Source organism: Mauremys reevesii, linkage group 4 (genome assembly GCF_016161935.1).
Source record: "Mauremys reevesii isolate NIE-2019 linkage group 4, ASM1616193v1, whole genome shotgun sequence".
In the NCBI taxonomy this organism is placed as follows: domain Eukaryota; kingdom Metazoa; phylum Chordata; order Testudines; family Geoemydidae; genus Mauremys; species Mauremys reevesii.
In genome coordinates this window covers 16,164,801-16,188,327 of record NC_052626.1, presented here as the reverse complement: position 1 = coordinate 16,188,327, position 23,527 = coordinate 16,164,801, and the positions used below count along the sequence as shown (strand labels likewise).

Genomic DNA, 23,527 nt, shown 5'->3' with positions numbered 1-23,527 from the left:
AAATGGCCAGTTGATCCAAACAGAGTCTCTACACCTTCCTCTGATGCAGCTGGTGCTAGCCACTGTCAGAGACAGGCTATTAGACAAGATGGACCGTGCTCTGATCCAATATGGCAGTTCCTACGTTTCTAGTTGCAGATCCATGTGGACCTCTGATCCTCAGCATGACGAGGGTGCAGGCCTCCTGTGCTGGCTCCCCAAATCCATGGCTATAGTCCTCATCTGTGGAATGAGGGTGGGCAGGATTGGCCCCCCCAGGGCTAACAAGGCCTCAGACTCCATCTCTTCTTTCTACCTCTTGATTCACACAAGCTACAGACTATGATAACCCCACCGTTCCCACCTGCCTCCCAATGGAAGCCACTAACTGCTGAGGTTTGGAGTTGAGACCTAACCAGTGACCAGATTACTTGCTCTCTCTTACAAACTGGCTTCGGAGCTGAGACTGTTTCTGCCAAGTTTCTGCCTGGCATGAAGTTATACAGCACAGTTATAAATGTCTAAAAATAGCTGCTTACAGTGGAATGGCTGACATCCCCTAGATGGTGCAGATGAATGGAAGAGTCTTTGTAAAAAGCCTGTCAAGACGCTGGGCCATGCAGCTAGCCGTGCTAAATAACAGGAATGGACAAAGCAGCCATGAGGAAGTGAAGCACATGGTAACACAGTAGAAGTCACGGCACCGAACCCTGTGGTTATAATGGACACGTTTGTCTGTTTTTACCATTTATGGACATTTGTTCTTGTACTTCATACAGGAAATCTGGCTCTTGTGGTTTTTATTCCAAGACACATAACTAGTTTGGGGTTCGCTTTTTTAAAACCACATTCATGGAAGCCACCAACCTGCTGTAATTCCCTGATGCAAACTACACACGGAGTCTGTGCGGAAAGCCAGGAGCAATGTTTCATGACTCCTGGCTCCACTGTATCATTATCAAGGGTGGATATTTCTGAGTGAAATTCTCCTGGGCAGAACAGCAAGGGCTTGATGAATTAAGCTTCTCAAGCGCCCTTTCTGACTCACTCTCTCCTGTTGGAAGTCTGATTCACTGTCATGTGGGACAGGCCGCAGGGGCCTGCTGACATGCTTAAACAAGCTTGGATTGCCTGTGTAAGACACATAACTCCGCTTCCTCCAAGATAATATGAGTCTCCTCTGACTGAGCAAGCTTTCAGTCTACCTGCAGGCTCTGGTAAGCATCCTGCTGACTAAAGAATCTGAGTATTGGGATTTCTCAGTCCATTCCAGAAAGCACCAGTTTGTTTAAGAGACTACCATAAAATATCAGGCCTAAATCCCTCTGTAAGGGCTAGATTTATGTTTTCCTAGGTTTTTTGGCCAGAAGGGAGCCTCAGGACCATTTAGCCTGATCTGCAAACCACAGATTTCACCCAGTGAGTTCCTGCAACAGTTTGTTTCCCAGGAGTGCCAGACAATTCGATCTGAAAGAAGCTGTGAGTTCAATGGGAGAGGCCTCACAGGCAGAATTAACTGAGTATGAGTCTGTTCCAGATCCTCCCTTTGCCTTCAGAAAGCATTTGCTGGAATGGCCACTTATGCCTCAATACTCCATGGCCAGAGATTATTCACCACTGACTTGATTGATGAAGCTGGTTCTCCCACATAGGCCAAAGGGATTGCCTGGCACCTGCTATGTATGTTAATAGCTGCAAGACAACCTCTCTCACCTCTACAATTCAGTAGCAGACACATCAATTGATTTTGAGACTCATAGAAATGTAGGGCTGGAAGGAAACTCAAGAGGTTAACTAGTCCATCCCCCTGTGCTGTGGCAGGACCAAGTAAACCTAGACCATCCCTGACTGGTGTTTGTCCAACCTGTCCTTAAAAGTGCTGGGGATGCCACAACCGTCTGTAAAATCCTATTCCAGAGCTTAACTACCCTTATAGTTAGGAAGTTTTTCCCAATATCTAACCTAAATCTCCCTGTCACTGGGCCAGGCTTCTCCCCAGCCCCAAAGTAACCACTGCCGTGCCCAGTCTCTTTCAAGGAGGTTTATTTTCTTAATAAAAGCACATAAACAAGCAGAAAGACAGTCACAACTCAGTTCTTACTTTCAGGCTTCAGCTCCACCCCGCTCAGGAGCCTCGGGCAGGTTCCCAGGTCTGGCCAGGTGCCAGTGCTGCTCCCTCTCTGGGGCAGCAGCCTCAGGCTTGTCCCCCTGAGCAGCTGGCCCCCTTGCTCCAGGGGACCCACCACAGGGGTTCGCACCACTCCAGTGTGGCTTTGCCTCCCCAGGGCACAGCTAATCTCACCCACCTGCAGCCCTTCAAAGGCCCAGTGTAGCTAGGGTGATCAGACAGCAAGTGTGAAAAATTGTGATGGGGAGTGGGGGTAATAGGAGCCTATATAAGAAAAAGACCCCAAAATCGGGACTGTCCCTATAAAATCGGGACATCTGGTCACCCTAAGTGTAGCCCAGCTCTCTCTAAATGACTGGATTGGACTCCCCAGCTCTAGCCCAGGAGAGCTGGGCTCAGCCTAGCTCCAGGAACCAGCTACCCTGTGACGCTCCCTTGCTGCAGATTAAGCCCGTTATGTCTTGTCCAGCCTTCAGTGGACATGGAGAGCAACTGATCACACACCACTTTATAACAGCCCTTAACATATCTGAAGACTGCTGTCAGGTCCCGCCTCAGTCTTCTTTTCTCCAGACTAAACATGCCCCGTCTTTTTAACCTTTCCCCCAGCTCAGGTTTTCTAAACCTTTTATCGTTGTTGCTGCTCTCCTCTGGACCCTTCAATTTGTCCACATCTTTCCTCAAGTGTGGTGCCCAGAACTGGACACACTACTCCAGCGGAGGCCTCTCCTGCACAGTAGAGCGGGACAGTTACCTCCCCGTCTTACATGTGACAATCCTGTTAATACACCCCAGAATTATATTAGCCTTTGTCACAACTCCATCACATGGTTGACTCATATTCAATTTGTGATCCATTCTAACCCCCAGATCCTCTTCAGAAGTATTACCACTGAGCCAGTTATTCCCCATCTTGTAGTTATGCATTTGATTTCTCCTTGCTAGGTGAAGTACTTTGGACCGGTCGTTATTGAATTTCATCATGTCGATTTCAGACCATTTTTCTAATTTGTCTAATTTGCATGTGGTAGGCAATGTCTGGCCCTGAGTAAAGCCAATATATAGTGTATCGGGGTATCAGGCTCATTCTGCAGATGGGGCAAATTGCATTTTAAATTCAGGGACATGGGCTGTAGCTAGAAAGCTGGGGCCATGTACACCCCTCAGTCCATGCAGGGTCAATGGAGGTTTCTGCACAGATCAAGAGAAGAAAACCCTTCTGTAGTCACCAAACTCCTACTAGTTGGCCTAGTTTGCGCTGCATCATGCAGTGGGGAAATAGTGCTGTAGGGTGCTATGTTCACAGCATACACACTGAGAGGTTAGATAAACACAATAATACTCTTGCTGAAAGGTTGCAAAATAACAGCTTTATTTCTTAGAATTCAGAATGATAGCATATAAGAGCCCAAAACCAGAAAGAAATCAGACTGCTCCCTAAGGAAGTGAGGCACAATTCACCTCACCTTACTACATGTCTGCCTCCAGCCTGACTGCTGCTAGACCCACATCACATGCTTCCTTACAGAAACCCCTAGTCTGCAAGCAGGACCAGGAAAAACCCATTGACAACCTACAATTTCAATACAGTTCTCAATACACCACATAGGGGACTTTGGGGACTCCCAAAACCAAGCAGTACGTGCATTTTGGATGTGCACTGGCCCTACCAAGTTTTTAGAAAATCTAGCCCTTGAAGTGTCATCATTAGACTCTGATCAGTGAGATATCCAGCCTCCTCTCTGTGCTATTTTTCAGGCCATATGTGAGAGCATTAAGGTCAGGGGCGGCTCCAGGCCCCAACACGCCAAGCGCATGCTTGGGGCGGCAAGCCGCAGGGGACGCTCTGCCGGCGCTGCAAGGGCGGCAGGCAGGCTGCCCTCAGCGGTTTGCCTGCGGAGGGTCCGCTGGTCCTGCGGCTTCGGTGGACTTTCCGCTGCGGGAGGTCTGCCGAAGCCACGGGACCACCGGACCCTCCACAGGCAATTCGCCAGAGGCAGCCTGCCTGCCATGCTTGGGGCGGCAAAATCCCTAGAGCCGCCCCTGATTAAGGTCATGTTACACACAATGCAATCTTACTTTACTGATTATTTTCTAAAAATAAAACATTCATATTGGCAAAACCTGAAGGTTATGAGAACGAGATAAATGCATCAGTGGGGGGCAGGGGTGGAGGGGGGACACAGGTGTTTGGAACTTCTGCTACATATTCTAGCAGCAATCGGTTTTTCATGAGAAAAGGGCATTTACCTAGGACCATATCTGATTCTTGTGTATTTGTCTTCTCACTAACTTGCCCTCCCTAATGCAGAAATGCATAATATAGAGGTGTTTGTTCTGAACAAAGCATGTCGCAGTCAACATCTGTGTACATGAGGAGATCGTAGCGGTCCCATAGATAGTATTTTAAACAATACACTGAGATGTTAAAGTTTTCTTCTCGGCTCTCAGAAAACTCTGCTCATCTTTGGTTTTCTTTCATTGTTAGAGCCAAGAGGGTGAAATGCAGGTGCCATTAAAATCAATGGTAAAATTCTCATTGACTTCAAAAGGGCCAGGATTTCACCACGGTTTTCTGCTAATGGTAATGGTAACAGAATACGGACTGTTTTATAGGTAAACCCTTGTAATTTCTTATGACTAAGGTTAAGATTTTGTCACGGTTATTTTTAGTAAAAGTCACGGACAGGTCACGGGCAATAAGCAAAAATACGCAGAAATACATAGTGGCTGGGAACTCTGGGGCCGCTCCACCTGCGGTCCCTCAGAGCTCTGTGGCCAGCAGTTTGGAGCTGCAGAGTCCCATGATGGCTGGGAGCTCCAGCCCTGCCGTCCCAGAGCTGAAGCAGAAAATGTCATGGAGGTCTCTGAAAGTCACAGAATCCAAGACTTCGGGACATAATCTTATCCTTACTTAGGGACTGATTAGCTTTTTGTTTCATGATGTTGACATCCCAAATGCATATTTTAATTGGTGTTTGGAATTCTAGGACCTATTTTCCCCACTGGTGAAAATGAAAGATAAGAGATAAATGCTATATAATGAATACTGCAGGCTAGCTCCGCATCTGGAGTAAATCAGCATAGCGCCTTTGATTTCAGTGTAGCAACACTGATTTACAACAACTGAGGATCTGCCCCATATCTTTAAATAGTGGTATTCATCTTTGCTATTCATTTATCAACATTTGTCACACATTAGTATGGAGAGATGCATATGTGCAAAGCCCAGTGAAACACTATGGAAATAAAAAATGAGTAAACATAATATATTAAAAATGTAAGAGGAAATTCCCGTAAAACCATAATTTTCAGAATTTTTAATCCTTCCAGGAATCTTCTCGCAATGCAAATTTTAAAGGAATAAATAATAATCATACCTCACTCTTTTGGTCCATAGATCTCAAAATGCTTTACAGAGGGAGTCAGTATCATTATCCCCATTTTACAGATGAGGAAACTGAGGCACCAAGTGGGGGAAATAACTTGCCCAAAGTCACACAGCAAGTCAGTGGCCAAGCCGTGAACAGAACCTAGGTTTCCTAAATCCTAGTCCAGTGCCCTATTCACTAGGCTGCATTACCTGTAACAAATGGCCTCTGCTCTTAAACATGAAGCTTCAAAGTGGTTTACTTAATACGTGCTAGAATTACCCTCAATGCTAGAGGGCGCCATTTCTATTAACCGTTCTCAGAGTAGTCCCCCTCCGTAGTTACTCTTGAGAGTACCATGCTCGGGCGACTGATTCCAACTTGGGTGCCTCTGTGGGATGACAAAGCCAGGTTATATGAACTGGCTGAGAAACTGTTTCTCTTTGTTCTTTGTTCTTCCTCCTTTTCCTCCTCCTCCTCCTCTATCACCCCAATAGGCATGAGAGTATGGGGATTGAACTTGCTGCGAAGGGCTCCAATGATGCCAACCCTGTTTCAAAAGGAGTCATTGATGTAACTGAAGCACCAGGGCTAAGGAAAACGGGGGTGGGGCATGGAATTTGCAACTTGATATGGAAAATTGCAAAGAACTTTACCTTTTGTTAGGTCAGGCATTACCCTGAGGGAAAACTTTGCCTATGTGCACAGGGATCATGGACCAATTAAGTCCCCGGATCCTGCTCTCCCACCATGCAGTGGGACTACATTGTTCCTGCTGGGTCTGGGAAGCAACATGGAGTCAGGAGCCTTAAGTGTCAACCATCCCTTGCAGAAATACAGCCAACAGCCACGGAAACAGCTCCTTACTTGGGTGTAAGCTCAACAGTGGAGTAGTCCGGCAGGTCCTTGCTGCTGCAAGTTGGAAGGGTTCTGCCCCGATGCAGGTAATGGTTCTGGAAGAGATACTGAGCGTTGTCTTTGGGCAGGGGCAGTAGCGTACTGAGCACCGGCGAGCGCTGGCCAACGACACTCTTTATCGCTGGGCGTCTGGCATATACACTCCTTCAGAAAAAACAAATGGGCTTTAGTTTGAGCCCAGTGGTGCAGTGCGAGCTCCCCTACGTGCCCGGATAACAAGCGAGGAGTAGTACCTGTGATAGGGAAAGATAACTTTCCTCTGATCGGCAGAGACATCTGTTTTCTGCAGGTTGGGGCTGTTCTTTTCTCTCAATGCGGGATTAAATATGTCAGAGCGAAGAAGCCTGCCCACTTCTTCCTGAATCTCTTGGAAGTGCTTCCGTCTGAACACCACCCAGGACACGTATGTACAGAAGTTGTAGAAACACTAAACAGAAACACAGATCAATCTTACTGAATACGGCTGTGCTACAGAGAAGGCCACAGCATACAAAGGGGAGGCCCAAATTATCTGCTGGCATTAACTCCACTGAAGTCAACAGAGATACATCAGCATAGAATATGACCCAGGATCACAGCATATTCTTTACAGTAGAGACTTGTGGCACAGTAGAATGTCTCTTAATGTGACACTTCCCATGACCGATGGCCATTTTTAGAGCCAAACACCCTGAGTCCTGTTCAGTCTGCTTGTGTTTCAGTTGGGAACAGTAGTGTCTCCCCACACTGAGTCACTACAATGTCATAGGGATTAAGTGGTGAATAGGACATTACTTTTTAAAAATTTATCAAGAAGACTGGAAATGAAATTACATACCGAATATTACGACAGAAAATGAGATCACCGCATCTCATCCTGGCTTGGCAACTTCAGTATTAAAAGACCAAAGCTTATATGTTCACCTAGTTAGCACCTGGTTAAATACCAGGGATACTTGGCACAGGCTGAATGCGTCCCCATTACATAGAATTTCTGCTAAGAGCTGATCTAGGCCAGAAAGTTACATAGCTTAGGTGTGAAAAATCCACACCTCTGGGTTGTAGCTGTGCCGACCTAACTCTTGGTATAGACAGCACTAGGTCAATGGAAGAATTCTTCTGTCAACCTAGTAACAGCCTGTTGGGGAGGTGGATTAACTATATTGTCGGGTTGGTGTAGGTAGCGTCTACACGGAAGTGCTACAGCTCTGCAGCTGCGCTGCTGTAGCATTTCAGGTATGAACAAGCCCTAAGTAAGCACATCACAATCCACTGGAGTCCAAAATATCGTATTGGTTTCAAATGGTTTTCTATGAATCTGGTGACGTATGGTATCTGGAAATTAACTGTCAAAACCTGTTCACGGAGCTATTCCTGCACAGACATCTAGAAACATTACTATGAATGATGGGATATGTTACTGTCGTCTTTAAGAGTGTTACATTTCTGAATCACACAGTGCTAGGCTCACAGCTGCAATTGTGAACTTTGGATTTAACCCGAATGGAAGTTTCAAACTGAACTCTATTTTCTTGCTGATTTTTTTCCTTTCATCACAGGCAAACTGCTTTGTTATTGTAGGGTTGCTCATGAAGATTTTGAGCTGCTTTGTTTTATTTTCTGTGGGGACAATGAGGAACACCACGGAGGCCTTCAAAATTTGAGTAAAAGAGCACACAAAGTGATGTAAAACACAGGACACAATTGGTGGCTGACTCACTTTCTCAGTGTCTTGTCTCGGCAGGAACAATTCTGAGGACGTGTGTGTTAGTGACAATTTAAACAACTCACTGCTTTCTCCACCACTAGGTATCCTGGCCCAGAGCCAGGATACTGATTTACACCACTGACTTCCACAGAGATAAGTCAGCTTAGACCAGCTGATGATCTGGCCCAATATCTTGAACCCAGGGCAGTTACCATTTCTGACGCTTCCTCATTTCGTCTTATTCTAGGATTAGCGAAAAAGCTCAGCATCTATCCACGAATGTCTCTTTCTTACCTCAAAGAACTCTCGGTCCTTCTGTGTTGATGATGTTTTTCTCCTAAGACAATCAACAACAGCACAAAGTTAATTGCCGGAGTTATGCTTTCAAGTCTCTGAACAGCATACTGGACACAAATCATATGGCTACCACCAAGCTGACATTTCACCAGCACAGTAAGGCTGGTTGCTGAGCAACCATCTTTACCAGCAACACAGAGGCCCAGTGTCCAAGAGAAAGGCAGGATTTCTGGACTGACTCAGAAAGAAAAGAAAGAAAATGCACAACGCTAATTAAATCAGCCAGAGACCAAATGTCATGGGCCTGATAGTTGGAGGTGCTGAGCACCTGAGGCTCCCATTAATTTCAAATAGAGTTTTGGGTTCTGTGTCTATTAAAATCGGGCCATGTGGTGGGATTTTAAAAAATACTCAGCCTTGGTCTAACTTCGCCCCCAGTGAAGTCGATGGAAAAACTCTCATTGACTTCAATGGGGGCATAGCTAGGATGGGAGCAATATCAGCTCAAAGCTGAGAGAAGATACATGAGACATGGAAGGGAGAAGATTTCTGGGACTCAGAGAGGAAATGTAAAACTCACAGAAGAATGACAACGTTTTAGGAGAACGGCCTCTGTTAAAGTAACAGTAGCGTTCCTCGTGAAAGGCTTGCTCTGGAAGTACATCGATCTGATTCACACTTGTGCCAAGTGTTTGGGACACGGGACCAGCTAACCCCTGCCATGGACATACCTGTAGATCTGGAAGGCAGAACCCCCACCTACAAGGAGCCATTCAATCATTCTGCAAGGGGGCAGATTCCTGCAGGACCTGGGTAGATCTGTGCCTCCATGCCAGCACTCAGGGCCACTGTAGCTTTCCCAACAGTGCAGCGCCAATTGTTCCACATGAGCAGGGCTTCCCCAGCTGCCACTGCACCCAGAAACCTCAGTACAGAGGGAAGAGCAAAAGTTATATGCTCTAGGCTGCATGAATTGTTCACTGGCTTTATTGGCCAGGGGAAAGATGTGCATCCCTCCCAGCCCCATTCCATTCCTCTGCCCTCCTTCCCCAAACCTGACACCTCCCCAGCTGCAGATCCCAAACCCTATGTGCTATGCAGAGTTCAATGTAAGGAGAGATGATAAAATAATTGGAGATATACCAATCTCCTAGAACTGGAAGGGACCTTGAAAGGTCATTGAGTCCAGCCCCCTGCCTTCACTAGCAGGACCAAGGAGAGATGATGGCACAGAGGCAGCTGACTCCCTTCAGCATGGGAAGGGTAGGAGCCCCTGAGCTTAACAGTGGCCAAGCAACGTGGCCCATTGTCACTGCGGAATTCTAAAGCCACTTCAACGTATTTTGTTGCTCATCAGTACCTGTAATGCGCTATCAGCCACGAACATTATAATCGTGAAATCTAACAGCGGATTAAGTAAAATGACCCCTTAAGAGCCGATTTCACCTTTTAGCATGATGTAGCTTGTGCAGTCCCTTAATGACAAAATCCTCCAACTGCTTTCTGCATTCTAGGGAACCCAACCACTCTAAATGAAAGATTGACAGAAAATAGCCTTTCAACTGGAGCCCAGCAGGGATGTGGTCTCCATCCTCTCCCTTCCAATGCTAACCATGCAGCGGGAGGTAAACCCAAGAAAACTGCTCAAGGTAAAACTTCCTAAAGTTAGTGGGAGACTTTAGTTCCTGTGTTTGGTGCACTCTTACTCATTAGCTAAGAAAATGATGGCGGGGTTAGGAAAAAGGTAAACTTCAACAAGCTCAGGAGGGGGCATCGTAAGAAACATGTGAATGGCTAAGTGAGTGACGTGCATCCCGTGCACTAGAAACCCAGTCAGAAGGAGTTTGTAGAACTGCCAGTGAGTCTGCAGAAATGAATGCATTAGACATAGTGGAGGAAAGCGCAGCCAAACCCAGATGCTACATTAAGCAGAGGCGTGTGTGCTTATGAAAACACAATGTTCTCTAACTTTTATAGGACCCTATATCCTGCATGTGGATGCAACTGAAAATAAATGTTTCAGATGCCATTTTAGCAGCTCTCTGATCCACAGCTATGTGTTTTATGGACCAGGGACCACAACAAGGTCTGGGTGAGTCCTGCCTCAGACTTCAAGTGGGGCCCCGCTTTAGCCATATTGTGTAAGCAATGTATGCAGCTCTGGGGACACAACCTATTTTTTCTCATTATGACAAAATGCCCAGAAGGAAACTGGCACTATAAAAAAATTGCACAATCTGTCCCAGCAGTTTCAGAGGAGAAAGCTAGACACACCTATTCCTTCCTCAGGGTTAGAGACATAAAAGAACTAGAGCTTATACACACAAATAAGTTTGCTAGGGAACTCCTCAAAACACAGTCTGAGATAACATCAAAATAGGACTCCTAAAAGCTGCGCTTCACAAACATTTCAATCATTATTAAGTTGCATGTGGATACCATTTGAAGCCTCACGCTATTCTTCCTCCAGAATAGACTCCTTTCTAAACCCTTGGAGAAAACTTCACAGGAACAATTAATAACTCAACAGCTGGGTATGAATAATTATAGTACAGCTGGGTGGGAAATGCTTTTCCCATCCCTGGAAAAATGTTGAGATTTAAAAAAAAAATTCCCATTCCAAATCGGGACAGAAAGTCGAAATCTCAAAAATTGTCACAAACCAACAATCTGAGAAACAATCAGGCTTGGGTCAGTTGAAACATCTCATTTCAACCTCTTTTAAATGTTTCTGTTTTGACCTTTTTTGCATTTTTAATTTTTTTAAAAATATAATTAGCTTAGATTTCTAACTGAAAAGTCATATGGAACCAAAGCAACACATTTTGTCATTTAAAAAATGTTGAAGTGTACCATTTTAGCAATTTCAGAACTTTTTTTCCCCAGAAGTTTTTCAAATCGAGAAATTAGTGGAAACTGACCCTGACCCATGAACAGTTTCAAAGAATCAATATTTTCCAACAAAAAACACTGAATTGAAAAATTCTCAACCAGCTCTAATAATTAGTAAATGTTGATCAGGGTGACACAATTGCATTTGTTTTAGGCAGCCTATGGAATTCCCAGTGACCACTCAGCCATTTCAATGCTAATCTAAGTCAATTTGGGAAAGTTTATATATTATTTATGTAATTGCAAAACATGTTTGTATCTCTCACAGGTGGATGGATGGATAGACTGAAATACATTCATGATGTGTTGGGTTTTCAGTTGCCTTCAATGGGAGCAGAGATAGGCCAAAGCTGAGCGCTTTTGAAAATCCCAACCTTACTTTAGATAGATAGGTAGATAGATATTTTCAAAAGCACTCAGCATTGGCCTACGTCTGTGCCCTTTGAACTCAATTGAAAATCCCACCCATAATGAATATACTTGATTGCCTCTCGTCCCTCTTCCCACCCTTCCTATATTGTTTGTCTTCTTAGGCCATGTCTATACTACGAAATTAGGTCGACCTAATTTACATTGGCACACAACCACCACAGATATTAAATCGCTTGTGAGTGTGCACACTTGGCTCCTTGTGTTGGTGCTGCGCATCCTCACTAGGAGTGCTTGTATCCATTGTATGGTCAGTGTGGGGCATTGTGGGACGGTTCCTGAAAGCCAGTAACAGTCAATGTAAGCACCACAGTATCTACACTGACACTGCGTCGACTTAATTACATCGACTGTGACTCTACTCAGGAAAGTGATGTTACCAAATCAGTGTGGCGAGGCCTTTATGTTGGCGGGAGCCACATTTAAATGAAGACGCTTGGACAGCTAGGTTGACACAAGGCAGCTTATGTAGACCTACCCATGTAATGTAGACCAGGCCCTAGACTCTAAGCTCTTTGAGGCAGGGACCACATCTATCTCTATGTTTCTACATAGCCTGACACAGTGGGGCCCCGATCCTCTTCAGAGCCTCTGGGCACAATTGTAATGTAAATACTAAATAATACTGACAATTCTCATTCACATCTCTTCGCTTTTTACCCAGATTGTTGCAGGGTTGTTTTTTTTTAAATTAACTTCTCTCTATATAGCTACAACCCTGCTCCTTTCCCTCTACCAGGAAAGAGAAGAGAGAGAATTGGCAACAGACTCGGTAAGTAAGGCAGAGCTCCTGTTCCACTGATTTCTTGTCCAGGGAGTTTTATCCTAGCAAGGACAGTGAGTAGATTAGTTCTTCAGAGCCAGTAGCTCTAGCTGGCCCAGAGAAGACATTGCACAAATTGGGTCTTGTACCTGCAGCCTTTGAAGCTGTATTACAGTCTGTGCTTCAACCGGAAAAATAAAATGCTGGCATGACCCTCCCTGTCCAATCAGCAAGACAATGAAAACAACCCCACAGCATCACCCCAAACTGCAATCAGCCCAGAGATCCAGCAGCTGGTCACACAATGCTCTGTGTGCTGGTCACACAATCCTGTGGTGCCAGGGTGCACAGGGAGTACTGTGCTGTACTCTTTACTCCTCATGCTTCACGGCCTCAGGATATGGGGCACACACGGGCAATCTACATCTGGAGGGACTGGGGAACAGCTTGGTCCTGGAAGTAGGTAGCAGAAGGCTTCAGCAACAGACAGCAACAGTGTGGATGGGCTGTGCCAGCACAGTATGCTGGTGCATAGCAATTCACTGATCACAAGGAGGTATGTGACATAGCACTGGTATCACAGTATGGTATATTACATGGATTAATTAATTTACCTTTCTCCTTCTAAGAGGTATTAACCTTCCCTCCTCCCTGCTACATTGCTCTCACAATCTCCTCTGAGGCTTTGGGAATGGCAGTTAATGTCAGCATTGTCATTTGCCCAGTTGCCTGTGCTGGACCCGCTCAATACCACATCGCTCCTATAGCCACCAAGGCTTCTGCACAGCTGGATCTGAGCTGCAAGTCAGATCTCCAAAGTCCTGCTGCAGTGTGTTGCAGCCCTATGGGCTGTATTATGCAGAAGGTCAGACTAGAGGACACAGTGGTCCCGTCTGGCCTTACAATCTATGCATCACTTGGCAGGCCTCCTATTTATAACAAAAGTCTATAATATTTTCCACGCTGCTCACTTGGCCCTGGCCAATGCTTTCCCTCCTGCAGTGCTCACTTGGACTGGGTTATTGTGGGCTTTTGTCTTTGTCAAAGAAAAGGTCTGGCTAGACTGCAAGTGGGAGATGCGACTGCAGCACAACTAGACGTACCTGAGTTACCTTTGATCTAAGTGAGATCAAAGCCAGCATGAGTAACACTAGCAATGAAATCGCAACACATGGGAGGCTGCACAGGTTAGCCCTGTCCGCCAGGAACCCCAGGACACAGCCGCCACCCATACTGCTGTGGCTTCAGAGCTATTGTTACTCAAGCTAGCTTTGATCTAGCTAGATCACAGCTGACTTGGGTATGCCTACACCTGCTGCAATCACACCTCCTGAGTGCAGTGCAGACATACCCAAAATGAGGGCCCTGGCCCATGCTTGGACTGGCTGGATGTCAGGTGTAATGGCAACAATTGCCCCCACAAGCAGTGTAGAGTCGAGGTCGATGTAGTTAGGTCAACGCAGTGTCAGTGTAGACACCATGTTGCTTATGTTGACTGTTACGGGTTTTCAGGAGCCGTCCCACAATGCCCCACACTGACTACAATCAATACAAGTGTACCTAGTGAGGAGTCATCATAGGGAAAATTACTCAGTGCATTTCCTTACTTTCCACAAGCCATGTGATGCTGCTCAGCCCTTCCTAGTCCAAGAATAAGGATGCAGTACACCTTGGCAAGGTGTTTCTTGGTTCCTGCTAGCTTAGCCAATGTCTCTTCCAGTTCTTTTTGGTCTAACACACTGGGGTTTCTGTTTTAAAAGAAGGAAAAGGAGTTATTTTAAAGAGTGTTTTGTTTAGGTGAGATAAGTCTGAATGTTTATGAAAGGAAAGAATATGTATAAACCATCACACTGCATGAACCAGCCCAGAGGACTGTTTGCAGTCAGATTGATTTAGAGCATTTTCAGGGCTGGTGGGGCAACACAGCATGGGACTTGATCCCATAATTTCTCTCTGACCTTGCAGGGTTTGCAAGCTCCACATCCACAGACTGCCAGGGGAATCTCTCTGGTCTTACCAAGCCTGTGAGCCCTTCTTGTAGCCTAGACATGGACCCTTGGGACTTCTTGCAGGTTCGGATACACATCATATATGGGCACACTTCATTGTACAATTGGTGCCACACTGACAAACATCTCCAAAATCCTTCCAAAAAGTGCTGAAAGGTTCTCATCCTCTTTTAGGACAAATTAATAAAGCAAATGTAGAACTCTCAGACTAAGCCATTTCTGAAATATGAGATTCCAGGAACAATAAAAGTAGAAGATTATTTTTAGGAAGTGAAGAAAACACGTGTTTGTATGTTTTCTAGCTCAAACTGCCACCCATGGGGTGGATTGACTTTCACTGCTTTTTGGAAGGATGGCTGGTTGAGTCTGGAGTTCTTTGCTCAGTGTATCTGTACCTGTAAGAAATCTGCTACTACCTAGTCTGGGACTCGTAAAGAATCAGAAGAGCACCAAGTAAAGATAAAATATAGAAGCTTTCTTAACACCCCCAGATCTGAAACCAAATCAACAGGGTCACGGGAAAAGGAATCTAGATGGACCCAGAGAGGCTTTGACATGAATGCCTCTATAACCTTCCAAAGCAAGAATGTTTGAAACGCAGAGGTAATCGGTGAGTTCAGTCAAGTTACGTACTCTTTAGCAAGAGTCTAACTATTCACCATTTCAGTGGACAGCATCTTGTCTTTCCTGATGGAGACACTAGCAATTTCAGGACCTGCAGGCTGTCTTTCATCAGCCATGAGATCATCTTACTGGTCGCAGTCCCCAGCTCTACCAGCAAATCCAAGATCACGTATGTGAAATAACATTTATGATTTACGGATCTTGTTTATTTATTTTTGAATAAGGCTACGTTTTAGTCATGGGTATTTTTAGTAAAAGTCACGGACAGGTCACAGGCAGTGAACAAAAATTCACAGCCTGTGACCTGTCCATGACTTGTACTATATATCCCTGACTAAATCTTGGGGAGAGAGGCGGCTTGGGGATAATGGGGATAATGCTATTTAATTTCCCGCCACCCTTTTTTCATAACCCTGAGAAAAGCTAAGAGAGAGAGAGCTTTTAGTAACAGTGCTAGCTGAAAAGAGGCTTGGAACTCTGAGCCACTATCTCCTGTTGTTTGATTCCTCCTGTGTTCATCAAAACAGGAATTTGTTCATTCTTTGTAAATAAACAGGAGTGCATCAAAGAGATAACTGGTTCTGTTATCAAGTTCTCCTCCTAACAAAACCAACCCATAGGGCCCTGCATTTTTTCTAACCACTTGGGTCAAAACGACATAACAGTATATAACCATCTCACAAATACTTCTCATGCTGCAACATGCTTATAACATCTAGTCACGCTTTATAAACCATTTATAAGTGGAGCCCTAAAACGAAGTGTGGCCCAAAAATCAAATCTTCCTTAGGCACAAGACCACAGATGAAAAATTTCAGGTGGAATCTATTTATGTAAGGACACTGACGGGGGCTGAAATCAGGCATATGATGGAAAGCTATTTTCAACCTTATCTACTTTGGAATTTCTATTGTAGATCCATAATATATGGGCACTAATTTGGCAGGTTGCTGGACATAACACCCTGATAAGGGTTGATATGTCAAAAATCCTGCTGGAAGCTAGGAAACAGGTTGAATCATCACAAGCTGCTGACTGACTAACTTTGTGCAGAGGGATACACACCTTTGCTCATTTATAATAGCTGCTGTCAATTATGTGGGACACTAGTGAACAAGATTACTTGGGGCCCTATCTTGCAAACACAAAGGGCTGGGCTTAATGCTTACTACCATGACTCATCCCAGTGAAGAAAAAGGAAATATAAGTTGTAGTTTATTAGCACTGCAGTAGCACCTAGAGGCTCCAGGTGAGATGGTGGCCCCATTTCACTAGGCCCAGCATATATCTACACAGTAAGAGGCAGTCCAGGCCCCAAAGAGCAACGGTCTAAATAGACAAGACAGACAAAGGAGAACAAACATCTTAGGAAGGGAGGAGAGACTATTCTCAGTAGCGAGCAGTATGTCTAGGAGTATGTGGTTGTAGGGCTGGGCCCTCCATCTTTAACACTGTAAACTGTGCCTGGTTGTGTCAGCATTTTCAAAACATACCTGTAATGCTCCCCTTGTAGATAAAAGACCTTTACATTCAAATGTCCCAACAGAGACAGTAATGGGAAATCTAGTCTGTATCTATTATGAGCCCAATCCTGCAGCAGTCCTTGCTCATGTGTGGTGTCCCACTGAAGCAATGATACTATTCACTTGAGTAAGGCCTGCCTGCACGGGGAGAGTAAGGCCCTGTGTCCTTAAATCAGTAAAGTCTCTTACTTACACCATAAAAGATTTGGGTTTCTTTTCCAGGGCAATTTTTTCCAGATAATACGATAAATAGAAAAGCAGAGCCATGAGGAACTCATCCAGCTGCTTACTCCTAAATAGAAGACACCAAGATTACCTTCATGTATGTAATACTACTGATGTAAGGCTGAACCTAAAAACATGACCTTGCCCCAAAGCGCCTACAGTCTACCAACACTTAGTACTTAGCCTAGAGCTTCCTAGTAGACCTATTCTTAGTAGTAGGCACTACACCCACTAGTAAGGGTTTGCAGGGACATGCCCTACAGAAATAATAATCAAAACAGTCCAAGAAACATGCTGAAGAGTGGATCTGCATGTGGACATTCCAGGAGATGGGCCTTCTGAAGCAAGTGGGTTATAAAACATTTGACTTCTGTGTACAAAATACATCATTAAGTGTGGAACCCGCATTTAAAAGTTCAAGCAGAAAAACGCCTCTCTTCTCAAGTGACCATTCCCTTAGGGCTAGATTGTGGCTGTAGGCAGGGCCCTGAGCAAAAGGTAGTGTGGAAGTGGTACCACCCCATTGTGCCTCAGGGACAAATCTCTGAGGTACAATTCCTTCTCTGTTTCCTTCTCGTTCTGGGCAGCAGGGAAGTAATTTACTGCTGACAAATACCAGCAGCAAATTCTGACACCTTCTGCACCATCTCAGCAGTTCTAGTATTGGCAGCGCAGAACAAAGGCTCCACCTTGTTCTTTCCTCCCTTCTAGGGCCTTGTGCCAGACCCGATCTGTGGGTAAGTCTGCATGGGGTGACAATTAGAATTACTACCCTGCATGAATGTTTAGCTCCAAATCACAATCTAGCCCTTAGTAATCACAGTGAAAGACCCTTTCATAAGAGTAAGGGAATTACTCTCTGTTAGGGCTGAAATGCATTTGGTTGCACTTTCCACTGAAAGTGGAAAGTGTAGTTGACAGATGAGAGATTTTAAAGCTCTAATATTTTGCTCTCCACTTTTTATAAGCTCTGAATCCATCACCATCGGTTATTAAAACACACAGCACACACACACACACACACAATTCTTAGAACAAATTCCAGATTACATACCTCATAACTGCTGTAAAAGATGGTATATGATATGATTCATCTTCTTGTACCAGAAACAAAGCAGCATCTAAAAATGCACCAAGTGGGAAAAAAATGGATGTCAAAAATATTTCTGAGGAAAAACTTTTAGAGGAAATACTTTTCTAATCTGTAAGAATAACACTGTGCTGAGACCAAATGACAGTGTTTACTCACATTTAACATCGTCTAATGTAATACATTCATTTTGTCCCCGCTTCGACAGCCTAGGGGATTTCTCTTCTTGTATATTCATTCTTTTCTCAGGGAATCTTGCACCAAACAAATCTCGAAACATACTAGGAGTCGATCTACAGGCAGGATTTAAAATACGCTGTTAATTCCGCTTATTTGGATTATGGTCAAATACAAGTTTGCTGTTAGCATGCTGAAATAAATTTGTTAGTCTCTAAGGTGCCACAAGTACTCCTGTTCTTTTTGTGGATTCAGACTAACACGGCTGCTACTCTGAAACCTGTTAACATCTGGGACGTTCTCTTTTCAGTTGATTCAATTTAAAGATTAAACTGGTAGTTAAAAAATGTTTGATGAATACTCTGACGGTTCTTTCTTTCTTTCTTTCTTTCTTTATTTCACAAGCTACTGCAAGTAGACCACGTTCAGCCAACCAAGGTCCTTCAACTCTTCAGAGCACTTCTGAATGTGGTTCTTTCATTTGGTAATATAATAAATTGTGACCATACTACTTAGGTCAAAGACATTTTAGGTTATGGGTGGTAAAGAGGAAAGTTAACTGTGCCTTTTAATGTATGCCAATCTAGTCCATGTGTAACATAAATAATAATGGTAACAACAAATGTAATCTTTGAAGTGCTTTGCAAACGTGAATGAATTAAGCCATCCTCACAAGACCCCTCTCTATAGATAAGTGTTATTGTCCCCATTTTAACAGATGTGGAAACAGCAGCAGAGCTGTTCAGTGACTTGCCCACGACCAAAAGGAGCTGGAGTCAGAGCTAGGAATAGACATTAGGGGTTCCTGGCTCCCAGTCCTGTGCTCGGACCACTACAGCCTGAAATGACTGCTGAAGTGACAGATTACTTTCTGCCTTACATACTTTGTTCAAACAAAATAAAATATAAATTCTTAAAACTATGGGCAAAAGGTCCCACCCAAATAACGCTGCTTTCACGTTTTAGCCAAGTGAGTTTAACCTGGAATACCTGTCTAGTGTTTTACTGCCCATTTCCTGAAAATGGATGGTTTTGCCCTTCTTGAGTTTCTCTTTAGCATCTGCGGCGGGGATGGAGCTGTAACACACACACACACAGAGTGAACATTCAGAAAGGTAAAGTGCAATTGGACAGGGAAGTGCTGCAACAAATTCAGTATACACTGGAATTTAACACCCACACGTTTAGGTCTCCCTGTGACACTGAGACACATCTCTAAATGGTGATTGGGTCAGGGTCTCAGACATTGCTCTTGCTATCCACCGAGGCGGCTTTAGAAAGGGACAAATACATCTGACGAATTTCATATCCTCCCACTCCTGCATCTGCCACACAGAGCACTGCAAGGTGGGAGAGAGATAGGAAGGAAAAGGTTGTTTCCTGACCTACGGCCTGCTCCTGCTCCCACTGAAATCAGTGAGCACAGGACTGGGCTCTTAGTCCTCTTGTCTCAGAGAGGATAGGCTTGAAAAGTGAGCCACCTTGTTCTAGAGTTTGCTGTCATGGTCCCTGTACACCAGTGATTCTCAAACTATTGTACTGGTGACCCCTTTCACACAACAAGCCTCTGAGTGCAACCCCTCTTATACATTAAAAACACTTGTTTATATATTTAACACCATTATAAATGCTGGAGGCAAAGCAGGGTTTGGGGTGGAGGCTGACAGCTCTCGACCCCCCCCCCATGTAATAACCCTGTAACACCCTGAGGGGTCCCGACCCCCAGTTTGAGGACCCCCGCTGTACACTGTGGGACACAAGAAATGGAGGAAACCCACTAATTCTTACAGGGCAAGCAGGCAGGCAGGGAGCAGCACCCCTTTAAAGGGGCGTGTGTGATGGGCAGACAAAGCAGCAGGAGTAGGGAAGAGACAGTATATACAGAAGGAATCCACACCTGAGGAAGATCTGGAATGCATATGAAAGGGGTGGGGAGGCAGCAAGTGGGAGTCATGTGTGACCCGACTCCAAGCCATCCGCCCTGCATGGCACATACTCACACTGTCAGCTGTTTCGAGAAAGAACAGGAAGCCTATAATTTTTTCAATGGCCCAAATTTTTTGTAGATTTCGGCCCATTAAAGTCTTAATCCACAACTGCCACAAAACCGTAAAAAATAATAATGTTTAAGAGCAATATCACCCCTTGACAGGCGCAGATGCATAATGCCTACAGTTCCTGGGTGCTTGAAAGTACTTCAGGGTCAAACACAGCAGTGGACACAGCTCCACGTCTTCAGCGAAGTTGCACCCAATGCATCAGTTCTGAATTTGGCCCTTGGCTTTCAGAGCATTGTCTCAGGCATGTGCCTATCTATGCCTTGCTGGAATCCTCTTGTAGTGAACACTGCTGGAGAGTAGCGCAAAGTAAATGTTACTAACATATTCATTATTTCTATGGCAAATTTCTCTTTCCATTAATCTATTGGGGTAAATGACAACATGTTCTACAGAGTGAGAGTTAAAAAGCTATTCCCTCCACAGGGAAAACAAACACGTAGGGTCTGGTGCTGCAGTTCATATTTGGGCAAAACTCCATTGGGATCCAATTTTTACCTGTATAAGGACTGCTGGATCAAGGCCTTAGTTTGTTCATTTTAAAAATTGTAATTTTTACCTTGCAAATTCAAGTGTTTTGGTATCCTCTTTCCAGTACCACACCCCTGGGGCTATTTTTATCATCTACAAAAATTAAAATATAATGTCGTGTAAACTCTTTAACTACTTTTTAAAATCTAATCCAGGCATATTCTCAACCCAATTAAACAAAGTATTTATAATACAACACTACATAGTTTGACCATAGTTTGGTCTGTCTCAATGGTCTATTTCACCCACATGTTGTCAGGCAAGTCCCTGAGAACTGGTTCCTGAGCTGGCCAAACAGACAAAATCTTTGGGGTCAAAACCTGACTGGCTAAGCAAGAGAAAAATGGGGTTTTAATTCTAATTTGCTTATTTCAGATTCTAAAGAAGGCCTGAAAGGTTTACTGGAAGGTTTAACTTTTTTTTAACATTAGAAATTTAAATCATGCTTACGTTGGAAGAGTCTGGAGAACCAGTAAATGCAAAGCTATTAAGAACAGAAAGGGGTTTTAGTCAGGCTCTTTAAAACACATTATTTTTTGTTTGTTTCTGGTAACATCTATTTAACTTCAAGGACTATTTAAGACTTTGGAGAAAGGAAATTTGGTTAAAGATTCAGCAGGTTCCTTGCTCATTTAACTTAGGTATGAAGAGTTCGCAAAACATCTTTTAGACCTCCCAGTGGTCATCCAACAAAACCAGAGAAGATCAGATTTTACATTCTTTGTATTTCCAAGTGAAAAATAAGGAGAAAAAAAATTGGAAGGGAAAAAACCCCCCACCAAAAACCTTTCAGTCTTCTTTATGCATCATTAAAAAGGACAGATTGCAACGGCTTAAAAAACCCTTTGCAGGTCACCTTTAAGATAACATGCATCCAATTGCTGGGACTCTTGCTCTTCAATTAAGGATAATTAGTTTAAATACAGCATTGCATTAAGGTTTTCTGTCACTTTTTGCCAGCTGACCAACCAGTCTCACAGAAATCCATACAGACTCTGACTCAGTTCTAAAATATTGTCAGAACACTAGACTTAAGGCTTGTCTGCACGGCCCCCACAGTCACAGTGTCAATTGCAGTGCCTTGTGTAAATCCTGCTAGCATGAACGAAAAGGGCTATGTTTCAAATAGGACTATGCTAATGTAAACTCTGTACCTTTTAGATCACATTAGCAGGGACCATCTGGGGTAGTGAGAGCAAAACACTTTAATGTGCACTGCAGTTCACATGCCAGAAGTTCGCATTGCAGGGCCATGTGGACAAGACCTTAGAATATCAAAATAATTTCATGTCAGCAGAAGGCAACCTGCATAATGGTTAGAACCCTGAACTGGGAGTCAGGAAATCTGGGTTTTATTCCTGATGCTCCCCCTAACTAACTGTATGATCTTGCCTTCTTTGGGCCTCAATTTTTCCAACTGTACAATGGAAACAATACCCCCCTTTTTTCAAGTGCTTTGCAATCCTCTGATGAAAGGGGCTGCATAAATTCAGTATCTTGAGATTGTAAACATGGGATTATCAATTCAGTTAAAGCTCAAGTAGAAGAAGGTGGTTAGTGATGCAGGAGATGGATAATCAGACACAAGTGTAAACAATGATAGCAAAACAGAATAAAGAACTTTACTGTGTCTGCAAACTGTACCGTGCAGACATAACTCTCTGGCTGCTCGCTTAAATGTGTGGTCATGTATGGTCATTAAAACCAAAATGGCAGGTGGTTTAATTTGTATTGAAGTCTTTTGACAGCAAAGAATTATAATTCATACTGATATAGTAAGCACCTTCCACCACCAGAAGATATCTAAGAAGGCAACTTCCCTAGGAGATTAGTGTCACTAACATGTTAGAACAAGGACGAGTCCTTGTGGCACCTCCATGCATCAGATGAAGTGGGTTTTAGCCCACGAAAGCTTATTCCCAAACAAATGTGTTAGTCTCTAAGGTGCCACAAGGACTCCTCTTTATTTTTGCTGATACAGACTAACACGGCTACCACTCTGAATCCTGTCACTAACATGTTCATAGCATTAACCTTTTACAGGTGCAGAAATTGAGGCACAAAGTTGCTTTTCCATAAGCCCTCTGTAGAAATGGAAAGAAAACCCAGGAGTCTGGACTCCAGTAGAAAAGGTACCGCGCCATTCTCCTCTCCCCTGCATTAGTAGTTAAATCCAAAATAAACAGCAGGCAGGAGATCACCTTTGTTCCCTTAAAGTCTACATCACCGTGCAGACTGCGTAGGCAGCTTGTGCCTGGCCCTTCTGGCTACTTTAGGGGCTGCAGCCATGCCTGCAAGCTACTGCCAGTGCTGTCCCTGCTCGGGCTGTTTGCAGGCTTTATCTGCAACCCTCCTCCCCTTGCACTAGCCAGCAAACCCTTCTCCGTGACCTCCCCTTCTCCCGGCCAGTGCACTGTGAGGAAGTGCTGTGCAGCAGCCATGGAGGGGAAAGAAACTTACAGGTTGCATGGTGCTTGGGAGCCCACCCGCCGCAGAGAGAACAGTGCGACTCCTGGAAGCCTTGTTTACGGTGGTATCCCGGTAACAGCCCCTAGAAACTGTAAGTTCCATCGTGCAATGCACCCTGCCATGCTGCTTTGCACGCTGGGACTTGCAGTCTATTTGCCCTGCCCCTCAGCGTCATAGGTCAGACTGGCTAATTCCGCTTCCAAGGGCCATCTCTGTCCCCATGGCGGTGGCAAAGCAGGGGTTCAGGTGCAATAACAACGTCTCTCTGGCCAGTCCTTAGGGCTTGTGTTGTGACTGGGAGGAGACTGGCAGACGCAGGGCTGCCTTGGTGTCCCTGGACACTAACCAGGGCTGGCTC

General features: G+C 44.5%; 1 protein-coding gene across 2 annotated transcripts; it reads right to left on the bottom strand.

Moving 5' to 3' along the window:
- Positions 1-4,144: 4,144 nt before the first annotated feature.
- PPP1R36 (protein phosphatase 1 regulatory subunit 36) lies at positions 4,145-23,234 on the bottom strand. 2 transcript variants are annotated; one of them, XM_039533656.1, is made up of 11 exons: positions 23,161-23,234; positions 20,729-20,793; positions 19,103-19,189; positions 18,095-18,228; positions 17,900-17,966; positions 16,814-16,912; positions 14,072-14,212; positions 8,378-8,420; positions 6,630-6,823; positions 6,346-6,540; positions 4,145-6,028 (listed from the first exon to the last, which is right to left on the bottom strand). In XM_039533656.1, exons 1-11 carry the CDS (start codon positions 23,167-23,169, stop codon positions 5,788-5,790), a joined length of 1,275 nt encoding a protein of 424 aa, XP_039389590.1. In that variant the 5' UTR covers positions 23,170-23,234; the 3' UTR covers positions 4,145-5,787. The 2 variants fall into 2 exon arrangements, with proteins under 2 accessions (XP_039389590.1, XP_039389591.1); XM_039533657.1 differs by having other exon boundaries at positions 4,145-5,869.
- Between the last annotated feature and the right edge of the window lie 293 nt (positions 23,235-23,527).

What these genes read in the sequence shown, in the direction of transcription:
- PPP1R36 (XM_039533656.1), bottom strand. An exon ending in AAACCCAAATCTTTTATGGT is followed by an intron (nt 14,213 to 16,813) that starts GTAAGTAAGAGA and finishes CTTTTAAAACAG; the next exon opens with AAACCCCAGTGTGTTAGACC. An exon ending in GTTATCTTTCCCTATCACAG is followed by an intron (nt 6,541 to 6,629) that starts GTACTACTCCTC and finishes TTTTTTCTGAAG; the next exon opens with GAGTGTATATGCCAGACGCC.